This window comes from Panthera leo, chromosome E1, assembly GCF_018350215.1.
Source record: "Panthera leo isolate Ple1 chromosome E1, P.leo_Ple1_pat1.1, whole genome shotgun sequence".
NCBI lineage: Eukaryota > Metazoa > Chordata > Mammalia > Carnivora > Felidae > Panthera > Panthera leo.
Genome location: NC_056692.1, coordinates 54,442,635 through 54,462,012, shown reverse-complemented (window position 1 = coordinate 54,462,012; position 19,378 = coordinate 54,442,635). Strand labels below are relative to the sequence as shown.

At 59.1% G+C, this 19,378-nt stretch overlaps 2 protein-coding genes across 2 annotated transcripts; one reads left to right on the top strand and one right to left on the bottom strand.

The window, feature by feature from the left end:
• Window positions 1-7,058: 7,058 nt before the first annotated feature.
• On the bottom strand, window positions 7,059-9,958 carry GPR142 (G protein-coupled receptor 142). The gene is made up of 3 exons (XM_042916092.1): window positions 9,874-9,958; window positions 8,866-9,024; window positions 7,059-7,963 (listed from the first exon to the last, which is right to left on the bottom strand). The coding sequence occupies exons 1-3, from the start codon at window positions 9,896-9,898 to the stop codon at window positions 7,092-7,094; spliced, it is 1,056 nt and encodes a 351-aa protein (XP_042772026.1). The 5' UTR covers window positions 9,899-9,958; the 3' UTR covers window positions 7,059-7,091.
• Window positions 9,959-14,962: 5,004 nt separating this feature from the next.
• BTBD17 (BTB domain containing 17) lies at window positions 14,963-19,275 on the top strand. Its single transcript, XM_042916091.1, has 3 exons — window positions 14,963-15,047; window positions 16,499-16,775; window positions 18,133-19,275. The coding sequence occupies exons 1-3, from the start codon at window positions 14,963-14,965 to the stop codon at window positions 19,205-19,207; spliced, it is 1,437 nt and encodes a 478-aa protein (XP_042772025.1). The 3' UTR covers window positions 19,208-19,275.
• Window positions 19,276-19,378: the final 103 nt, after the last annotated feature.

Below are 19,378 nucleotides of genomic sequence, written 5' to 3'. Positions count from 1 at the left end.
GCTCTGAGGTGGGCAGTATTTGGGGCAGCCTCCTCTAGGCCTGTTCTCCTCACGTGCAGCCACGTAAGCACCATAAGGACGGTCCCCAGTGCAAAAAGAGGAAGCAAGAAATAAGAGGGGTGAGGCCCGGCTACCAAGGGCCACCAGGGTACGTGGCTTTCTGCGCCCATCCCCCAGCTATCCCTTCCCTTCAGAGTACCTCTGGGGACGTTTCAGCGTCTGAGTGCCTGCACCCAGGCTAAGCCCCCACAGGCACAGCATGATCAGTAGGGAAGGGAGAGCTGAAGACCCCAGTTCATGCGGTGGTGGACACGTGCCTGTGATGGAGGGATTACGTCAGGGATTATGACAGGGGATTACGTCATAACACAGGAGGAACGGGTCCTTTTCTCTCTCTGTGTACAGCTCCTTCCACAACCTTCTCTCTCCCCAGCAGTGCTCCAGGGGCCACAGAGCGGGTGAGCGTTCCCTCCCTCTGTCCCCAGGTCTCCTCCAAACTCAGCAGGCCCCGCAGGAGCATCTCTCTCTTCCCCTCCATCCTGGCCTCTCACCCTCTCTCGTCTAGACTATGTCACTGGCCTAAAGGGTCTCCAGCTTCCTGAGTCAATCCACTCTCCGTAAGCACCCCCCCCCCCCCCACCAGACGGATCTTCCTACAGCACAGTCCTAACAAGCCCCTTCAGAAGCTCAGCCGGCCATACAGAGAGGCCTTTCCAACTTTACACCCAACTACTCACTGTTTTCACCTGACTCCGGGAGCTAGACAAAGGAGCATGTGCCTCATGTGTGCTTGGATGTGTAGACTGCCCCTCACACCTGCCTTCTGGATCTGGGCTCGGGGCCCCCTCCAGCATCTCCCGAAGCCTTGCCCAGTGGTTCGAGGTACAGAACCCAGTGATAAACAGGCCCGATCCGAGCTCTGCCTCCCCCACTGACTAGTTGTGTGTTCTTTGGGCAAACTGCTTGACCTCTTTGACCCTCAGTGTGCCCATCTATAAAATGGACATCATAATTCCTGCCTCGTAGTGTTACCATGAGGATTCTACAAGACGGTGCCTGCGAAACACTAAGCCTGAAGCCTGGAATGTGGGAAATGCTCAGAAGATGCTACGTGTTGTACAAGGTGCTGCAAGTAATACCCTGAGGTTGGAAATGACTTCCCCAAGGTCATGCAGGCCACTGGTGTCAGAGAAGGGCCAGCTGTCTTCATTGTTTGTAGAGAGGGCACTCTGGGGAAGGAATTTGGGTTAGTTGCCTCCATGTGAGTTTGTGGCACCAAAAATTCTAGAAAGGTGGTACCCCCAGGTCAGGAGAACCAAGACAGACAAAAACCAGTAACGACTGGCATGTCTTGGTGGCAGGCAATCCCTGGATCTTTCTGGAAGGGCCTGTCGCTCGCTCTGGCGAACCGAGAGCCCATCCCTCTGCCGGGTGGGGAAGGGCCAGCGGCAGGTGCAGGTGCCCCATGCGAGTGTCAGTGGTCAGTTCTAGGACAAGTTGGGGGCCCTCTGGGATCTGGCTGAGTGGCTCCATTCATGGGGGAAGATGACAGGGTTACCCTCTGTCATCTTGGGTGACAGATGATCCTGGGGCTGGGACCCTGAGATCTGCCAAATTCCCCATGGGTCCCAGGAAGGTGCAGACACCCCACTGGGAAACTAACAAATGAACCAACAAAACATGGTCCCCATGACCAATCATCCCAGAGGTCCAGAGATTTGGAAGACCGGATCCCCTTGGTGCACACGCGGAGTCTGGATACTCGGGAATCAGCATCCCTATCCCCGCCCCCCCCCAACCGTATTCCCTCCTTGACTTCACTCTCCCTCTGGGTGGGGAGCCCTTGGAGGCACTCTTCTGCCCCAGCCCCGGCCTCATGAAGTCTGCGGGTCTGCCGAATGCAGCGCCAGCACGGTGCTCATGGCCATCTTGCCACCTGCAGTCGGCTGGGTGGGCGCTCGGACCAGCAGGGACACCTTGGCACAGATACACAGTTCCTGCATCCCCAGGCCCCAGGGCCGCTTCAGCAGGTGGTCGAAGGAGCCCTCCCAGCAGCCCTGCCCATCGATCCCAGCCTTGTTCCCCAACAATCCTCCCACGTCCCTGGGAGACTGGGTCACTCTGTCCTCCCACAGAAAAAGAGCAACGCCCTCCCCACCGGGGCCTCGAACGCCCTCCATGAGACCACAGCCTCCCATTCCAAACCAACTCACACATCCCTGCCCCCTTCAACTAGAGGACCCTCTCCCCTTCCACTCTCCCATCCCCACAGCACCCACTCACCCACCCCCAGCCTCCGAGAGGTGCTGAGGGAATCAGGGGCTGCAGTTCCCCCAGGGCATCTTGGCATTCCTAGCCCTGCCTGCTAAATATACATCTAGGCAAGTCCCGGAAGGAAACACCACAGACCAGTTAACTCTTTCACCTCCAGCAGCCACGAGAGGGCAGAGATGGGGTGGTGCCGAAGGAGCCTCTGCCCAGCTTAGCTGAAGGGCAGGAGAACGTCCCCTCACAGCAGCCAGAGGGATGGGATCTTAGAGCCAGGATCCAGGGGGACCTATAGGAAGGAGACCACCCGTGCCTTCACCGCCCCCTCACGCTCCTGCCCAGAAGGCGATAAAGGAGGGTGGGGATGGGGGGCTCCTTTGCTCAAATCTCATGGTGGCTTGGGGCTAAGTCAGGCCCTAACCCACTCAGCTCTCCTTTTACAGAGAAGATGAGGGAGTGCATGGCAGGAAGCCCACCTTCTCCCCGGCACAGGGGCTAGGGGGTCCCCCTTCCAGGCTACTTGAACAGAGAGGTATGAAGGCCTGGGAGTGGCCCCAGACAGGAGGCAGTGGGAGTCCCGTGGAAGGCTGGCCCTGGATCAGCCTCCACCTTCCCTTCTTCCCTAAATGGTGGGCAAACACCCCAGCATGGCACCCTCAGCCTAGGTCTGCCTTTCCACCTGCCCCCGAGCCTCACCAGGCGGTCCTAGCTAGGAATGGGGGGCTGCAGGCTGGCAAGCTCAGTGGGGTGGGGACTAAGGTGGGCCGGCCATAGACTCTCCCTCCTGCTTTGTGGCCAGAGGAGGAGCTCTGGAGCAGCTCTAGGGAAGGTTCCAGCCATGGATGGAACCACCCCGGGTCCCACCTCTGCTCATGACTCATGGCGGGGTTTGGCAGTCTCCCTCCCTCCTCACCTCCCCAGCCCCTTTCCCTCCATCCTTGTCATGTGGGGCCACTGCCAAGGCTCAAACTCCCTTGGATGTCCAAGTGGCTGCCACCAGCCAGGACCCACTGGCCAGGGAGTGGGTCCAGGTGGAACTGGACTAGGGTGGGATGGGTGGGACCCCAGAGGCACTGATCAAGGCCCTGGGGCTCTGAACTCAGGCAAGCTCTCCCTGCCCCACCCCCCTCCCCCCAGCGGAGAAGGCAGTTCTGCTGAATCTGAGGCCAGCGGGAGGGGCTGGCTGGACCCTGCCATGGAGGGTGGAGGGAGGAGGCCAATGAAAGGGCCCTTCACACAGTGCCACGCACAGGAAGCCATCCCAGCCTCCAGAATGATCTGAGAAAACTACAGTGACCCGTGGGCTGCCTGGACTAACCAACCCCAGCGTGGCAGCTGGCGTGGCTTCAGGGTGGAGGAGAGTGACAAGGGGAACAGCTGGTCCCTCCCACCCCACCACTCCTTGCTGGCTCTGGGCCCCAAGGCAGGCGCGCTTTCCTTGCAGTATCTTGGCTCTTCCTCTAAATCTGATTTCAAGCCCCGCCTGAGGGTTTCCATCCAGCCGGTCCTGCAGCGCCCCCTGCTGTCTGAGTCCGTAGCGACAGGCAAATGTTCCTCCCCGGAACTCTAGCTTCACCATTGACAACGGAGGCAGGCATGGGGAAAGCCCCCACCCCCAAGACTCCCGTGTCCCAGACCATCCCTTGTTCCTGCCGGCACGTCTACAACCTGGCCGACCAAAGGGCTCAAGGCTTAATTCAGTAAGTCTTGCTCTCTGGGGGGGCCCCTCCCCAGCCTGGTTGCCGAAAACAGCAGGTCCTCCAAGAAGCCTCTCCTCCTTGCTCCCAATCCCCACCCCGGGAGGACGAGGACAGCCGTGCTCCGCATTTACCCAACCAGCGGGTCTCCTTTTTTGGATGGAAAGACAAAGGGGAAAGGGCAGTGGAGCCCTTCAAGGGGAAAGCTCCAGGGTGCCGGAAATGAATCCGCAGAGGCAGCGCAGGGGCTGGGGGAGCGAGCGTGCCCGGGGAGTCCCGGGTGCTGACACCCACGTGGGAGAACCCGGCGAGCGAGTGCAGGTAGCAGGGAATGGTGGGCTATGCTGGAAAGCTGTGCAAGCATCTGAGCCCTGGAGACAGGACAGGAAGCTCTGTTGGCCACAGAAGCGACAAAGGGGACCCAGGAAACCTGGGCCACAGCACATGTGCTCTCCTGCCTGAGAACCAGGAAAAAGGGTGGGGGGCAGCGTCTCAATCAAGAGTAGGAATCTAAGGAGAGCTTTTCTGAACTAAAAGGTACTCTCAGGGGCGCCTGGGTGGCTCAGTCGGTTGGGCAGCCGACTTTGGCTCAGGTCATGATCTCACGGTTTGTGGGTTCGAGCCCCGCGTCGGGCTCTGGGCTGACAGCTCAGAGCCTGGAGCCCGCTTCGGATTCTGTGTCTCCCTCTCTCTCTGCCCCTCCCCTGCTCGTGCTGTGTCTCTTTCTCTCAAAAATAAATAAACATTAAAAAATGTGTGGAATTGAAACGATCTACAGCCGACTCCGGGAGACGAAGGTATTTCCGCGGACGGGTTGGCGAAGAAGAGAAAGGGGGGCACCTCGCCACTGCCGTCTTGTTCTCCTGCCAGGAGCCGGTGAGAGTTGATAATCAAGACGTACAAAGGAAGCTGCGTAACAATACTTCCATTTACATTTCGGCGAAGGGCTCTTGGTTTTGTTAAAGGTTACAAACGTGGTTAAAAGGGACTGTTGTCTAATACATCTTATTCGGAAAATATGACAGTGGGTCCCAAATCCGGTAAGTCCAGGACCAAGAAGTTATGTGATGCAAAGCATCCCCGACGCTGCCCTTCTCCTAATCTGCTGCACCCGGGAGGAGCAGGAACAGGACCAGGAATCCGCAGCCGCTCTCGTCACCAGCCGAGGGCCCTGAGCCACATCCTTTAACCTCCCCGTGCTCCCGCTTCCTCAGTCTGTAAGATGGTTACCACTCAGGGGCCATTCGGAAAAACTGATGTTGCCCCCCTCCCCGTGGGTACACCTGGGGTCGTGTGAATATTAACACCCTGGTGGGGCGCCTGGGTGGCTCAGTCGGTTCAGCGTCCAACTTCGGCTCAGGTCATAATCTCACAGTCCGCGCCCAGGAGGCGCTTGCGGGGGAGCCCTCGGTGCCCTATGCGCACCCAGGGGCAGCCCGGGCCGTGCTGTGCCAGCAGTGGTGGAGCTTGTGGGTCCCCATTCATCTCTCTGAAGGACCACTCATCTCTCGTGGGACCAGAGGTGTCAGAATTCAGAGGGACCAGAATTCAGAACTTTTCAGAACAGAGAAAGATCATGCGTGGCCTGTCCTCTGCGTTGGGTGTAACCACACCCCCAGAGAGTCTGCAGGGAACCCCGGCATCAACACCCCATCACCCTGCGTCAGGTCAGGTCAGGTCAGGTTTTGCCACCAAATGTGTCTGGGGCGCCTGGGGGGCTCGGCTGGTGGAGCGTCCAACTTCGGCTCAGGTCATGATCTCGCGGTTCGTGAGTTCGAGCCCCACGTTGGGCTCTGTGTTGACAGCTCAGAGCCTGGAGCCTGCTTCAGATTCTGTGACTCCCTCTCTCTCTGCCCCTGGCCCGTGTGTGCTCTCTCTCTCTCTCTCTCAAAAGTAGATAAATAAACTTAAAAAAATAGAATTACGGATAAAGTTTAGAATTAGGGGTAAAAGCTGAAGAGCCTGCCTTTTTCCCCTTTGGGTGTGGCTGAGAGTCCCCTCCTGGACACTTGTTCTGGGGAGAAGAGGAAAGAGGGAAAGTTGAGCATTTATTCTGCACTGATGGCATGCATTTCTGGCTCTTTCGCCTCGGCCACGCCACTAAGGGGTTGAGTGCAGGTGGGCCCCAGCCTGGACCTCCCATTCGGGGGAAAGGTCAGCTCAGCCAGACTGACTAGAAAGCAGAAAGCAGCCCTAATGTGTTTACCCAAAGCCTGGAGCAGGTGGGAGGTGCATCTGCTAATCTCTCCCAGCTGCCTTTCCCAGAGCCCAGGAGAGGCTGGGAGGGGCGGGCAGAGCCCCAGGGACCCAATCCGCTGGGCCATCTCCTCCCTCCCCATAATGGAGAAAGAGGCCTTCCTCCGAGTGGAATGGGTTAGATCCTCCCTTCCCATCCTCCTGCCCCTGGGCTGAGAGGGCACTTCCTTTCTCATCACCAACAATGAAAACCCTAGGCTATTCTGGGCCCCTGAACCTATTCTGGCTCCAGGGCAGGGAGTTAAGTGGAATCCAACCAGGATGCTTGAGACTCAAGGGGTTCTGTCGCCCCAGGGCTGGGACATCTAATCTGCTTTAAGATCATCCCCTTTCCCAAGCAAAACGTTTGGTTCCCCCAGCCAGAATATGCTGGAATCCTGCAGATAACTTCCTTCCACCCTGGCCACTGGAAGCCAGAGAAGTGATTGACTCGGGGAGGGAGATATAGGCTCTGGGGGAGAGGGGTGGGGGTGGTGGTGGCTGGAAACCATTCATACTTGTCTGTCCATCCGTCCATCCATCCATCCATCCATCTTGCCTTTCATTCACTCATCCAATCAATGTCAATCTAGCCTTCATAACGTGCCAGGTGAAATGTCCCTTACAAAGGAATGCCAAGGCAGCTGACACTATCAGCCTGTGCCTGGCAGAGCCCTCTCCTTGTCCCAAGAAGTGGGAGTTGCTGGTGAAGCTAATGGGAAAGCTGGAAAAATTGTACCCCCCTGCACCCGGGGAGCTGCCCTCACAGGAAGGAGCCTTTCGCCGACCCCTAGTTGCAAAGTAGGGTGTCACAGTTTTGTGGGCACACCACAAAGGCAGCAGTATATCTGGCCCTGAGCCACACCCGAGCACCCTGGCTGGGCCCCTCCTCTACAATTCTGCCCCTTTGGGAATTCCCGGGGGCTTTAGCACAGGTTCCACCACCATGCCCTCTGGCTGTGACCCCAGGATGCAGGGCAGGTGGGCATCATGGATGACCTCTCGGATGGTGGCCCGGAAAGTCTTGCTGACAAAGCAGTAGAGGCTGAAGTTGACTGCTGTGTTGAGCATGGCCGCCATGTTGGCCACATCCAAGGCCAGGTGGACCCTCCAGTCCCGGTGGACAGGGGCCACATACAGGTGGTAGAGCATGACAAAGATCCGGGGTGCCCAAAGGAGGGTGAAGAGCGTGGTGACGCCCAGGAGGATAGCTGTACCCTTGCCCACCCGGGGCTGCAGCCCACTCTGGCTCCTCCTCCGCAGCCGGCAGATGATGGCCGAGTTGGTGACCAGGAAAACGCCACAAGGGATGAAGTAGACGATGAGACAGTGAGCCCACTTGAGGGCCTCATCCATCATGCTGGGGGGGTCCGCGTCCCTCCACACATCCAGCCACCAGTAGAAGGGGATGCCGGTCAGCAGGGCAGCACCGAGGACAGCGATGATGGCTCGGCGGGTCCGGCCTGGGGATGAGGCGGCCCGGTGGTGCAGGGGATGGCACAGGGCGCTGTACCGGTCGACCGTGAGCAGGACAGCAATCCAGACGGAGGCATGGTTGGCAGCAAACTCCAGGATGTTGGCCGTGCGCACCACAGCCCGGGGCACCTCCCGGGCCAGCACAGCGCCCTGCAGGAGGAAACCCACGAACACGATGACCACCTGGGTGACGATATCCGAGACTGTGAGCGCCAGAAGGTAGTAGTAGGAGGGCTTCCTGGTCCTGGCGGCCAGCCGGGCCAAGGCCACTGTGGTCAGGAGGTTGACTGATGGCGACAGAGGTCACAGGGGGCAGAGGACAGAGGTGTTAGAAGGGCTACTAAGACCGTGTTTCCAAGGTGTTATTATCTCCCTCTCCACCTGCCTGCTTGCCCAGACTTCTTTTTTCCTCTTTCCGGGTCCTTCTTAAAACTCACTTTAGGGCACCTGGGTGGCTCAGTCGGTTAAGTGTCCGACTCTTGATCTTGGCTCGGGTCATGATCTCATGGTTCATGAGTTCGAGCCCCACATTGGGCTGTGTGCTGACAGCAGAGTCTGCCTGGGATTCTCTCTCTCTCTCCTTCTCTCTTTCTGTCCCTCCTGTGCTTGTGCTCTAGGTCTCTCTCAAAATACATAAACTAAAAACAAAACAAAGTAAAACCTCACTTTATCAGAGAGGCTAACCAGATCAGTCCTGCCCTATCCATCCATACACCGCGGGCCATTGACTTCACCCCAGGGCAAGGCCTCTGCCTTCCACACGGGCAGGGGTGGGTAATTCCCCAAGGTGGAGACCTCCTGTTCTTTCTTACATCCACTTCCCTACCTGCCCCTCGCTTTGCTGCTCTCAGAAGCGGTGGAAGGCACGGGAAGCTTTTGACTGAGTTGAGGGCAGTCCTACATGAACTTAGTCATCCTACAGCAGTGCCTACTCCTGGGTAGAGAAAAGACTGTCCCTTCTGGTGAAACCTTGGCTTTAGCCATTAAGCACCCCAAATCCTGGCCCTTCATATTTTAGTCCCCACTGTGCTTTGCTCCCCAATGAGCCAAATCACCATATAAAGTCAAAGGGTATCCTGAGAGTCTATGATCCTGTGTCTCAGGGGTCAGCACAGAGGATGGGTACTCATCGAAGGAGGACCCCCATTTCTGCCCACCCCCAACTTCCAGACCCCAGCTTCCCACTCACCAGGCAGCCCCAGGCCCAGCAGGATGCTGTAGTAGATGACAGGGATGACACCAGCCACACATGGGGACCTCTCCGGGATTTCTGGCCAATGGCCTTCCAACTCCTGGCTTGGCCCACTGCCATTGGCTGGGGGCCCCAGGGTGGCTTGAGGCTGGCCAGCTAGGGAGGGTGGAAGGATGAAGTTAGAGCCTTAGATTTCTCTCTGCAGCCTGACCCCGACCCTGAGATCTTTATTCACCCCTACTCTGTGCAGACGCCCCCAGCTAGGCCCAGCCAAATGGCAATCCCAATTGCCAGGCCCATCCCACCCCACCCCTTGGTGGCCTGGCTCCCCCATTAGAGGGAAGAAGTCCTCTATGGCGTTTCTTGCTCCCATGGATGCTGTTTCTCGATTGCATGTCTCAAGGTGCATTTTCTGCCTGGAAGGCAGGGCCCAGGAACAGGCTGTGCGGCACAGAAGGGTGGGGGTGGGGCACCTTTTGAAAATACACGTTCCAGGGCCTCGCTGCTGGGGGTCTGAGCCAGGGGGTCGGGAGTGGGGCTCAGGCAGCTGTAATTCTAGTGAGCACCCTGGGTGATTCTCATTGACGGTGACTTAACAGCCACACCCCTCCCACCACCAAGGAGTGACATTACTGGAAGGAGCAGCCCCCATCATAGGCTGGCACTATTGGAGCTGGGGCGGCCCTAGTTTCCAGATAGGGAAACTGAGTCCAGAGGAGTAAGGTGACCACATAGTCTGGTCCTTGCTCCCCTCAGCCCACACTGTAGGTCTTTAGGTTTCATGGTCCAGCTTTTGATTTCCTATGGAGGCACCCCTCCAGTGGTTCCCCCCCCCCCACAACCCCCGCCTCCCCTCCCACTACCCCTCCCCTGCAGCTAAACCTAGTTTCCCCGCCTACCACACTCAGCGCATTTTGGATCAGCTTCAAGCTTCTAGATTCCTCACCTGTTCTTCACCTGCCGGCCACTGTCCTCTCCCTTCCTGGCCTGTTCTGGATACTTTACCTGCCTCTCGCCCCTCAAGCGTCATGCTCCTGGGTCCTGAGTCCTATGTCACCTCCTGGATTTTGGCAGGGGGATCCCCGCAGCTTCCGGCATCACCAGCTTTCCAAGGGGTGGTTTGTCCCACGATTCTTCCTGCGGCACTGAGACCTAGCTGGTCAATACAGAGAGGTCGGTGGTGGGAGGAGGGAGGAGGAGGGAGGAAAGGGTGGGGCTGAGGCTCTGGGGGCGGGGGGAGGGAATGAGTCTATACAGTGGATGCCTCTGAGAGCAAACTGGGAACCCCCAGGGTTCAGGCAGGGAAGGGGTCAGGCTGGGAGGGAGGCCTTGAGGAGGGGGCTGGATTGGGGCTCTAGATAGGCTGCCTCATGGTCCATGGCACTCTGGGGCCGGGGGAGGGGGGCGGTGAGGATTTCAGGGCAGAAGGAAGGATTCCATCTTCAGGGCTGGGGGGACCGCTACAGGGCAGGAAGGGGTGAGGCCACCATGGGCAGGGCCCAGATCTAGAAAGGGGCCTTATGGGCCCCGTTTGAAGGGGTCAGTCCAGCAGCGACAGCAGGCAGTGGGACCAGGAAGAGGCTGTCTGGGGGCCACTGGCCTGGAAGGATGGCAGGAAGCCGTGTGCAGTGATGACAGTGGCCACTCAGGGAAACCCAGACCCAGTGGCCCCCACAAGCTGTTGTTTTTCCAGCCTCGGTGAAACAGATCATCCCGCCCCACCCCCGCCCCAGGAATATCAGTCACTGGCAAACAAACACCAGCAGGTGCAGCGAGCGCTCTGGAGAGGCTGGAATCTGTGCCCACGGGCTTCCCCCCGCCACCCCCTTCGGGTAGTGACCAGTGCAGCCCCGGGTGGGCACCGGTGACAAACGTGTGCATTGACAGAGAGGAGAGCTGAGGCCAAGCCTGGAATCACTTCCCCTGCCCGCCTCTGGGAATGCAGCGGTGCTGGCTTCTGGGCTTCCTAAGTTAGCTCCCACATCTGGGGCTGAGAGGCCACCTGGACCCTTGTCCCCACTTCTACCTTCACATCCACTCTGGGCTATCACAGGGGACTTGCTGCCCCCTGGTGGCCGTGTCCTGACCCCGCAGGCCTCCAGAGAGTCCACTGGCTTCCGCCAGGATCTCTGGGGGGCAAAGCAGGACCAGAGCATGTGCTGCCCACTCAGGTCCCGAGGCCTTGTCCCAGCCCCTAGCTCCAGAGAATGCCAGAAGCACAGATAGTTCCCTAAGCCACCACCTCCCTGCCCCACGAGGCTATGGGTGAACAAGGAGCTGCTTACAGTCAAGTTGAAAAGACCAAAGACCAACATGTGTGAGGGCCTTTCATTTATTTTTTTTAATGTTTGTTTATTTTTGAGAAAGAGACAGAGCGCAAGTAGGGGAGGAGCAGAGAGAGAGAGAGGGAGATACAGAATCCAGAGCAGGCTCCAGGCTCGGAGCCTGAAGCGGGGCTCGAACTCACGAACCGCGAGACCATGACCTGAGCTGAAGTCAGCCGCTCAACTGACTGAGCCCCCCCCACCGGGCGCCCCTGAGCACTTACTCTTGTTCCTACACTTTTCACCCTCATGGCAGCCCCACAGGCTAACTCTGGTGACCTCTGTTTGACACAAGAGGGGCCCGAGGCTCAGAGAAGTTAGGCAACTAGGCTAGGACCACAGAGCCACAAGGTGGCCGGTGGAATTTGAACTCAGGTTTGTTCCTCCCCCAGAGCTGTTCACCTGTCACTCCCTCACCGAGAAGAAATGGCGCTGGGGCAGCAAGAGGCCACTGTGAGCTCAGACTTTCTGGAGAGGGGGATGTGGTTCAGACAGAGCACTCAGACAGGGAAGGGCATTGCAGTTCAGGGGAACGGCAAGGTAGCACGTGCTGGGGGCAGGAAAACAATCTGCCACCATGACGGGAGCGCCTGGCTTCCGGGAAGCTTTCAGTAGCTTTAGGGAAAGATTCCTTCTTGTTTATTATTAGTGTGCCCCTCTGAGTACACGGGGGGGGGGGGGGGGGTGGTTCTGGAACCTATACTCATGATCCCCTGCTCCCCAGTCTAAGTGTTTAAAGGCATCCTGGCTCCGGAAGGGAGATGTTATAGATGGAAAGGAGTCTGCACTGTAGGTAGAGTTGGGTCTGGGGGCTCATCGCTCCGGGGTTGGGTATTACCCCCATCCAGTGTCTGATCACCCACTCTGCAGATTCAGAAAAATCATCCTGCCCCAAGCTTGCAAGAATTTTCAGTTGCTTTTACAGCCCTAGAGATTCCTTACCCAACAGGTATCATTTCTGTCTGAAACAGCTTCCCAGAAAAGACATCATAGGGTCATGGGAGGAAAAATCAAGCAGAAAAGTGGCATTGGCATCCTGGCTGACCGTGAGATCTCAGACAAGTCACTTAGGTTATAAACACTTTTTGTCTCGGGCAGGAAGTAGCACTTGTCTGGGAATTGTTGTAGCCCGTGAGCTCATCAGACTTGCTCTCAAGACATTAAGGAGTTTCCAGATTCACAGAAACCCCGTGGAAAGAAAGTGGAGTGTCTCAGATCCTCTCTCTCGATGGCTGTGTAGGGCAAATGCCCTCCTTTCTCTCTCCTGCTCCCAGATCTCACACGCTACGCACATGCGTGCATGTGTATGCACACACACCACACATACACACGCATGCACACGGCCCAGCAAGTGTCAGACTAAGAAACTGAGGACAGAGAATGGCTGTTTCTGGAAAGTCAGCTCCTTCCTTCCTTCCTTCCTTCCTTCCTTTCTTTCTTTCTTTCCTTCTTCCTTCCTTTAAAAATTTTTAAATGTTTATTTATTTTCTGAGAGAGACAGAGACAGAGTGTGAGCGGGAGGGAGGGGCAGAGAGAGAGGGAGACACAGAATCCCAAGCAGGCCCCAGGCTCCGAGCTGTCAGCACAGAACCTGACGTTGGGGCTTGAACCCATGAACTATGCAATCATGACCTGAGCTGAACTCAGACGCTTAATTGACTGAGCCACCCAGGTGCCCCTGGAAAGCCAGTTCTAAATCATTCAAGGAGGTTTAGGGGCAATGAAGTCAGTAATTGTAGGAGGTGGGGCCTCTCAGAGGTGGGGGGCGGGTCGGAGGTGACTTTTCTGAGTGTTCTTGGTAATCTGGGGCCTCGCGATCCCTGTACCCTTGAAATGGCATCCGTCTAACTCTGGGAGATAAATCTTAGCTTGGGGGTGTGTGTGACAATCACCCAGCATGCTTAGAAAATACAGGTGTCCTGGCTTCTAAGTAGAGCATGGGAGATTCCCACGAACATGGGCTATGCTTCCAGAAAGACAGATGCAGCCTCGGTGAGTCTGGAGTTAAGAAACGTGTTTATGGAAAGCTGGTTTTCTGAGTAGTGGGTTCTCTTACCCTCATCTCCTTATCACCAATAACATTCCTGCCGAAAAGCATTGCCCGTGGAAGCAGGGATGCTCTCAGAGGCCCAGAACCCCATCACACTGAGGATCTGTCTTGCTGGGCCGGGCCGGGGAGGTGGTACAGTCCATGGGAAGGGCAGGCAGGCAGCCAAGGGTTGGTGGATCTGGATGAGGGGAGCCAGGCGTGAAGGTCAGGGCAGCCGGGAGGGGTTTCCGCTGGGCTGGATGGTTCCATCTCTGCCAACCCGGACGAGGCAGGTGCCAGACCCAATTCTTGCTCTCTCTGCGGCGCTGGAGAGGGGGTGGGGCTGTAGGAGTCTCTGTGCTGTGCCAGCCGGGAGCAGAAATCAATGCACGGAGCTGGTGCCTGGGATCCAGACCGCGAGCGACGGCAGGCTCCACCCCCAGTCAAGGACTCAGCCTTGGGGGAAACTGAGCTGGATCTACTTGGAGCCCCCCCACTTCAGCTCATCAACCCTGAAGGAGTCCCTCCCCGGAAGAGCTGGGCCGGGCCCCACCCCGTTCCCGGAAAGGTGAGGCCTCCACAGGACACACGGACACACCCAAAGCCCTTGAGTTCTAGGCCCCACCCTCCGCTCCCTGTTCCTTTGGATTTAGAAGAGCACTCCTGTGCACCAACCCACCCAGCTCTCTGCCTCAGTTTCTCCTACACACGGGTCTGCCGTGTGTCTCCTTGGAACTCTGGGAAGGGAAAAATTACATTTGGAAGTTAGACAGAAGCTGGTAAAAGAAGCCTTCCAAGAGATGAGCCTAGAGACCGAGGCACTCAGGAAAGGTGAATTAAAGGAAGTGACAGGGCAGACAGGTGGCCACCTCAGCATCTCCAGTCCCTATGCTCAGCTTTGTGCCAGTTGGGCCGGGGGTGGGCTGTCTGCTGAGGGCCAGCCCTGCTCTGGACAGAGGGCCTCCCGTGCAGTGGTGCCCAGCCCAGGGTGCTTCTGCTGTGCCCAGCCCTGCCACCTTAGCTCACCTTGATCCTGGAGGATGATGGTCCCAGTCCCCAGGAGGCCTCTTGAAAGGCCCATCACCCTTCCCAGAGCATGCAGGGAACAGGCTTCGACAAGGAACACGAAAGTGATACGAGTTACCCCACAGGCCCCTATTCGAGACCCTTGCTCTCCTCCCTGAAGACCTAGCCCACCCCAAAATGGAAGAGGGGGAGGGATGGGGGCCCAAGCAGCTCTTCCCTCTTCTCTTCCGGGGCCTTCTTTGCAGCCCGCTCACCATGGCACTTTAGCCAAGATGCTGCCAAGCGCATTCTGGGCCAGGACGGAGACTGTGCCTGGGGATTGGGGGAGGGGACTGGGACCCTCTGGGCCAGCAGCTGCCAGAGGTCCTGGAGCCCCTTGCCTGCCCTTTGGAGAGCCTAAAACCTCCCAGGAGAGAAAGGACCAGCTCCGCTGGGTGGTAGAAGATGTGGGGGAGGGTGCCGGATCTGTCCCCCTCGGGGGCCCGCGGGCAGCACAATAGCCCCAGGCCGCCGCTCTCTGGCTTAAGTGGTTGCCTGGGCAACAGCTGGGGCCAGTTTCCACCAATCCGAAGCAGAGGCTGGGTGGGGGGAGGGAAGCTGGCCCGGAAGGGGGGTGCCATCCCCTTGTGCTGAATCCTATATAAGGAGGAGGGATGTGAGCACAGTGGTCTGGGCTTCGAGGTCCCTCCAGCGAGCTCAGGGGCGGGGCACAAAGATGCTTCGGCTGGGCTATACCAAGCCCGGGTCCTGGGCCAGCTTCTGGGCCATCCTGACCTTGGTGGGTCTGGCCACTCGAGCAGGTGAGTGGGCAGTGGGTGGGGTGAGGGTGGAGGGCAGGGAAGAGAGGCAGGACTGCTGGGCCCTAGCGGCACGAGGCCGGGAGGGGGCGGTGTCCAGCAGGCCAGGGCGATTTGATCACCGCAGACTCCGTGGAGGAGGCCGGCCTCAGAGGGAAAAATGGCAGGGCGGGCAGGCAGGGGTCTTAACGGCCAAGAAGACCTTTCCACCATCCGTTTTCCCCCAGACAAGTGGGCCCAGGCAGCGGCCGAGTATAATGCCATCAGCATTCGGGGCCTTCATAGTGACAGCTTGGGGAGGTGGGGTTGGGAAATTAACAGCCCACCCACCTCTCACCCTCCCCTTCTCCCTCTGTTCCCCTTTCTCTGACACACAGATGCTCTGCTGTCGTGTGAGCCTTCTCTGCCATAGTCCGCATGGGCCATGGACCTGTGTGTGTGTGTGTGTGTGTGTGTGTGTTGGGGCAGGTGCTCATCTGCTGCTCTCAGGCACCCACCTTGTCTCCCTCTGAGTCTCCTCACACTGTTCTCTGCTTGGGGAAGCTGCTGGCTGCATTTTCTATCACTGGGTTTTCTGTAACTGAGTGCATGTCCCCATCTGACCCTCACGGCATCCCCAGAAACATGGCAGAAGGGCTGGATGGGACCGTGAGAGTCCCTTTCCAGCTGCAGCTCGACCTCTGTATTTTCTCTGGTCCCCCACAAGCCACCTCCTGCAAGTGGACTTCAGTCTCAGAGGTCAGCACCCAAGAGGGCAGCTTGGCCTGGAAAGAGCTTTTCCTCCTGCCCACAGCCTCCTCCCATGCTGCCCCTCCTGCTCAGTGCTCTGCCCACACCCCCCCCCCCCACCCCTCCCTCTGTTCCCAGCACCCCGAGCCCATCCTTCTCAAGGGACTTTGCAGCGCTGGCTCCTTCTTGTCACTTCCTCAGGGAGCCATCCCTGATTTCTGCACCTCAAGTAGCCTTACCCTGACTCCTGTCACTTCCCTCATGTATCAAGAGTCCCAGACTACAGTGCTTATTTGTGTACGGAATGCCTGTCTAATCATCTGGTTTGTGCTTTTATCAGGAGGTGAGAGGGGTGGGGACCCAGTGGTTCCTCAACCCTTGCCTGGGGGTCTGGCATCCTGGAGATCAGTTCTGAGCATTTTTGTCCCCCACTGGTTCATGATCTCTCCCCGCCGGGAATCAACCACCCCCCTTGCAAGAGCATCATCTCAGGGTCTGCTCAGGGTCAGGTTCACAATCTTCCTCACCTAGGATGTGCCTGTGTGTGCATACACGCGTCCACAAGCTCCGTGGGCACAAACGGGTAGGCGCACGCCCTCCCCAGGCCTGCCTGCCCTCTGCCCACACCCAAGCACACACGTCTCCAGCTGGTCCCTCTGCGCCCCTAGATCGCACCCCGGGGCCCAGGTGCCTTCTCAGCCGCGCCGTGTTCCTTCCCGCTGCAGCTCAGAGAGCCGATGTTGGCGGGGAATCCACGGGCACCTCCATCAACCACTCCCAGCTGCTGCTCCAACGCCTGCAAGAGCTTCTGCGGCAGGGCAATGCCAGCGATGTGGTCCTGCGGGTGCAGGCTGCGGGCACCGACGAGGTCCGGGTCTTCCACGCCCACCGCTTGCTGCTGGGCTTGCACAGTGAGCTGTTCCGGGAGCTGCTGAGTAACCAGAGTGAGGCGGTGCTTCAGGAGCCCCGGGACTGTGCTGCCGTCTTTGACAAGTTCATCAGGTGCGGAAGGGTTAGGGGGGAGACTTCACCCCTTTCCAAGGCCCTGGCTTCTCGGCCCCTTAGCGGACACGATGTCCACCCGTCCCCCGGAGGTCATGGGGATGACAGTGCAGCCACCCCATGCATCCCTTCTCCCTCTGCCCTCTTGCAAAATGCAGCGTGACCCCCCTGCCCTTGGCTGCAAGCTCTGTGCGTTTTGATGTCAATTACCAATGCTGGCAGAGCTGTTTCCAAACCTGGCCTTGGGAACTTTTAAAAACTGCAGATTCCCGGACCCGGCTCTGGATCACCGGCTTCAGGTCTGGGGTTGGGCCCAGCTATCATTTTTGTTTGTTTGTTTTAGAGCCTCCATGTGGTTTTTGTGTCTGGTCAGGGTTTGAAGTTCAGGGCCAGGGAGAGTAAGCCAGCTCTCTCTCCTATCTCCTGCTCCCTTCCGGTGCACTGCACAAGGGCGCCATTCACACTAGAGTCAGAGAAAGTAACCCCGTTTTAATAGTTTAGACAAGACGGCTGCAGAATTCCAGGAAATAGGAAGAGGGGTAACACAGAAGGGCAAAAGCCCCCCCCCTACACGCCCCCAATCCCATACAGCGCCTCTGCGGACCTCTGATTGGCTAGAATTCAGTCACATGGCCACGCCCGCTGGAAGGGAGGCTGAGGAACCATCTTTTATTCCCAGAGGCAAACATGTGAGACTAAAATGCAGCGGAAAGAAGAGACAGCTGTGGGCAGTTGTCACCACAGCCCCGCAGAGCGCGTGCCAGTGGGGACCTGGCAGAAAGGGTGGCCAGGGGGATGGGAGCAGACAGCGACAGGGAGTGAGTGAGCCAGCCGGAAGACAGGAAAGATGCAGTGAGAAAGAGGAGCTTGCAAGCAAAGGGGGAGGGTAGAGGGAATTAACCCTTGTTGACGGCCTTCCCTGCAACCAGTGCCCCCCTACCCCCCCGCGCCTTGTTCCTTCTCCCCACAGCTGTCACAGCGGCCCTGTTACCCGCTTTCCCAGCTGATCAGCATAAGGTTCAGGGAAGTTGAATGATTTGCCCACTTGCTAGTAGGATATGGATCTGCACCCGGCTTGTAAACCCCACAAGGGCAGGAGCCTCGTCTGTCTTGCGGCCTAGAGCGGGGGGCACCTGATAGATGCTCAGTAACGACATGCCGTTTCCATGTCCCCAGAGAAGCGTAAAGAAGAGGGGTGAAGCAGGATGGGCGAGGAGGGTCCTTGAGAGGAAGACAGGAAGCCTCAGGGTCCACTGCTCGCTTGCACCTTGCCCACACCCAGGGCCGGGTCCCCTGCGCGCGTGGGGCAGAGCCGGCCCTGCCCTGCCCGTGCCGCATCTCTACGCCTCTCCCGCAGGTACCTCTACTGCGGCGAGCTGACCGTGCTGCTGGCCCAGGCCATCCCCCTGCACAGGCTGGCCACCAAGTACGGCGTGGCGTCCCTGCAGCGCGGCGTGGCCGACTACATGCGCGCGCACCTGGCGGGCGGCGCGGGCCCGGCGGTGGGCTGGTACCACTACGCGGTGAGCACCGGGGACGAGGCCCTGCGCCAAAGCTGCCTGCAGTTCCTGGCCTGGAACCTGTCGGCCGTGGCGGGGAGCGCAGAGTGGGGCGCCGTGAGCCCCGAGCTGCTGGGGCAGCTCCTGCCACGCTCGGACCTGGTGCTGCAGGACGAGCTGGAGCTGTTCCACGCGCTGGAGACGTGGCTGGGCCGCGCCCGGCCGCCCCCCGCCGTGGCCGAGCGCGCGCTGCGAGCCATCCGCTACCCCATGATCCCGCCCGCGCAACTGTTCCAGCTGCAGGCGCGCTCGGCCGCCCTGGCGCGCCACGGCGACGCGGTGGCCGACCTCCTGCTGCAGGCCTACCAGTTCCACGCCGCCTCGCCGCTGCACTTCGCCAAGTTCTTCGACGTCAACGGCAGCGCCTTCCTGCCCCGCAACTACCTCGCGCCCGCCTGGGGCGCCCCGTGGGTCATCAACAACCCGGCCCGCGACGACCGCAGCACCAGCTTCCAGACGCAGCTGGGCCCGAGCGGCCACGACGCCGGCCGCCGGGTCACGTGGAACGTGCTCTTCTCGCCACGCTGGCTGCCCGTCAGCCTGCGGCCCGTCTACGCGGACGCCGCGGGCACCGCGCTGCCGGCCGCGCGTCCAGAGGACGGCCGGCCGCGCCTGGTGGTCACGCCGGCCAGCAGCGGCGGTGACGCGGCGGGTGTGAGCTTCCAGAAGACCGTGCTGGTGGGGGCGCGCCAGCACGGCCGCCTGCTGGTGCGCCACGCCTACAGTTTCCACCAGAGCAGCGAGGAGGCCGGTGACTTCTTGGCGCACGCAGACCTGCAGCGGCGCAACTCCGAGTACCTGGTGGAGAACGCTCTGCACCTGCACCTCATCGTCAAGCCGGTCTACCACACCCTCATCCGGACCCCCAAGTAGCCAAGCGGGCCGGGGGGTGGGGGGGGGGCGCCTCTGGAGCGGGAAATAGAGGCCTGGCGTTGATGGCCTTCGGCATGTGGGAGGCGTGCCACGAATGGAGGTGCCTCCATTGGTTCCCTGGGCGGCCAGGTGCTGGTGGCCTTGGAGCTGGGGTGGCGTCCAGGGGAGGGG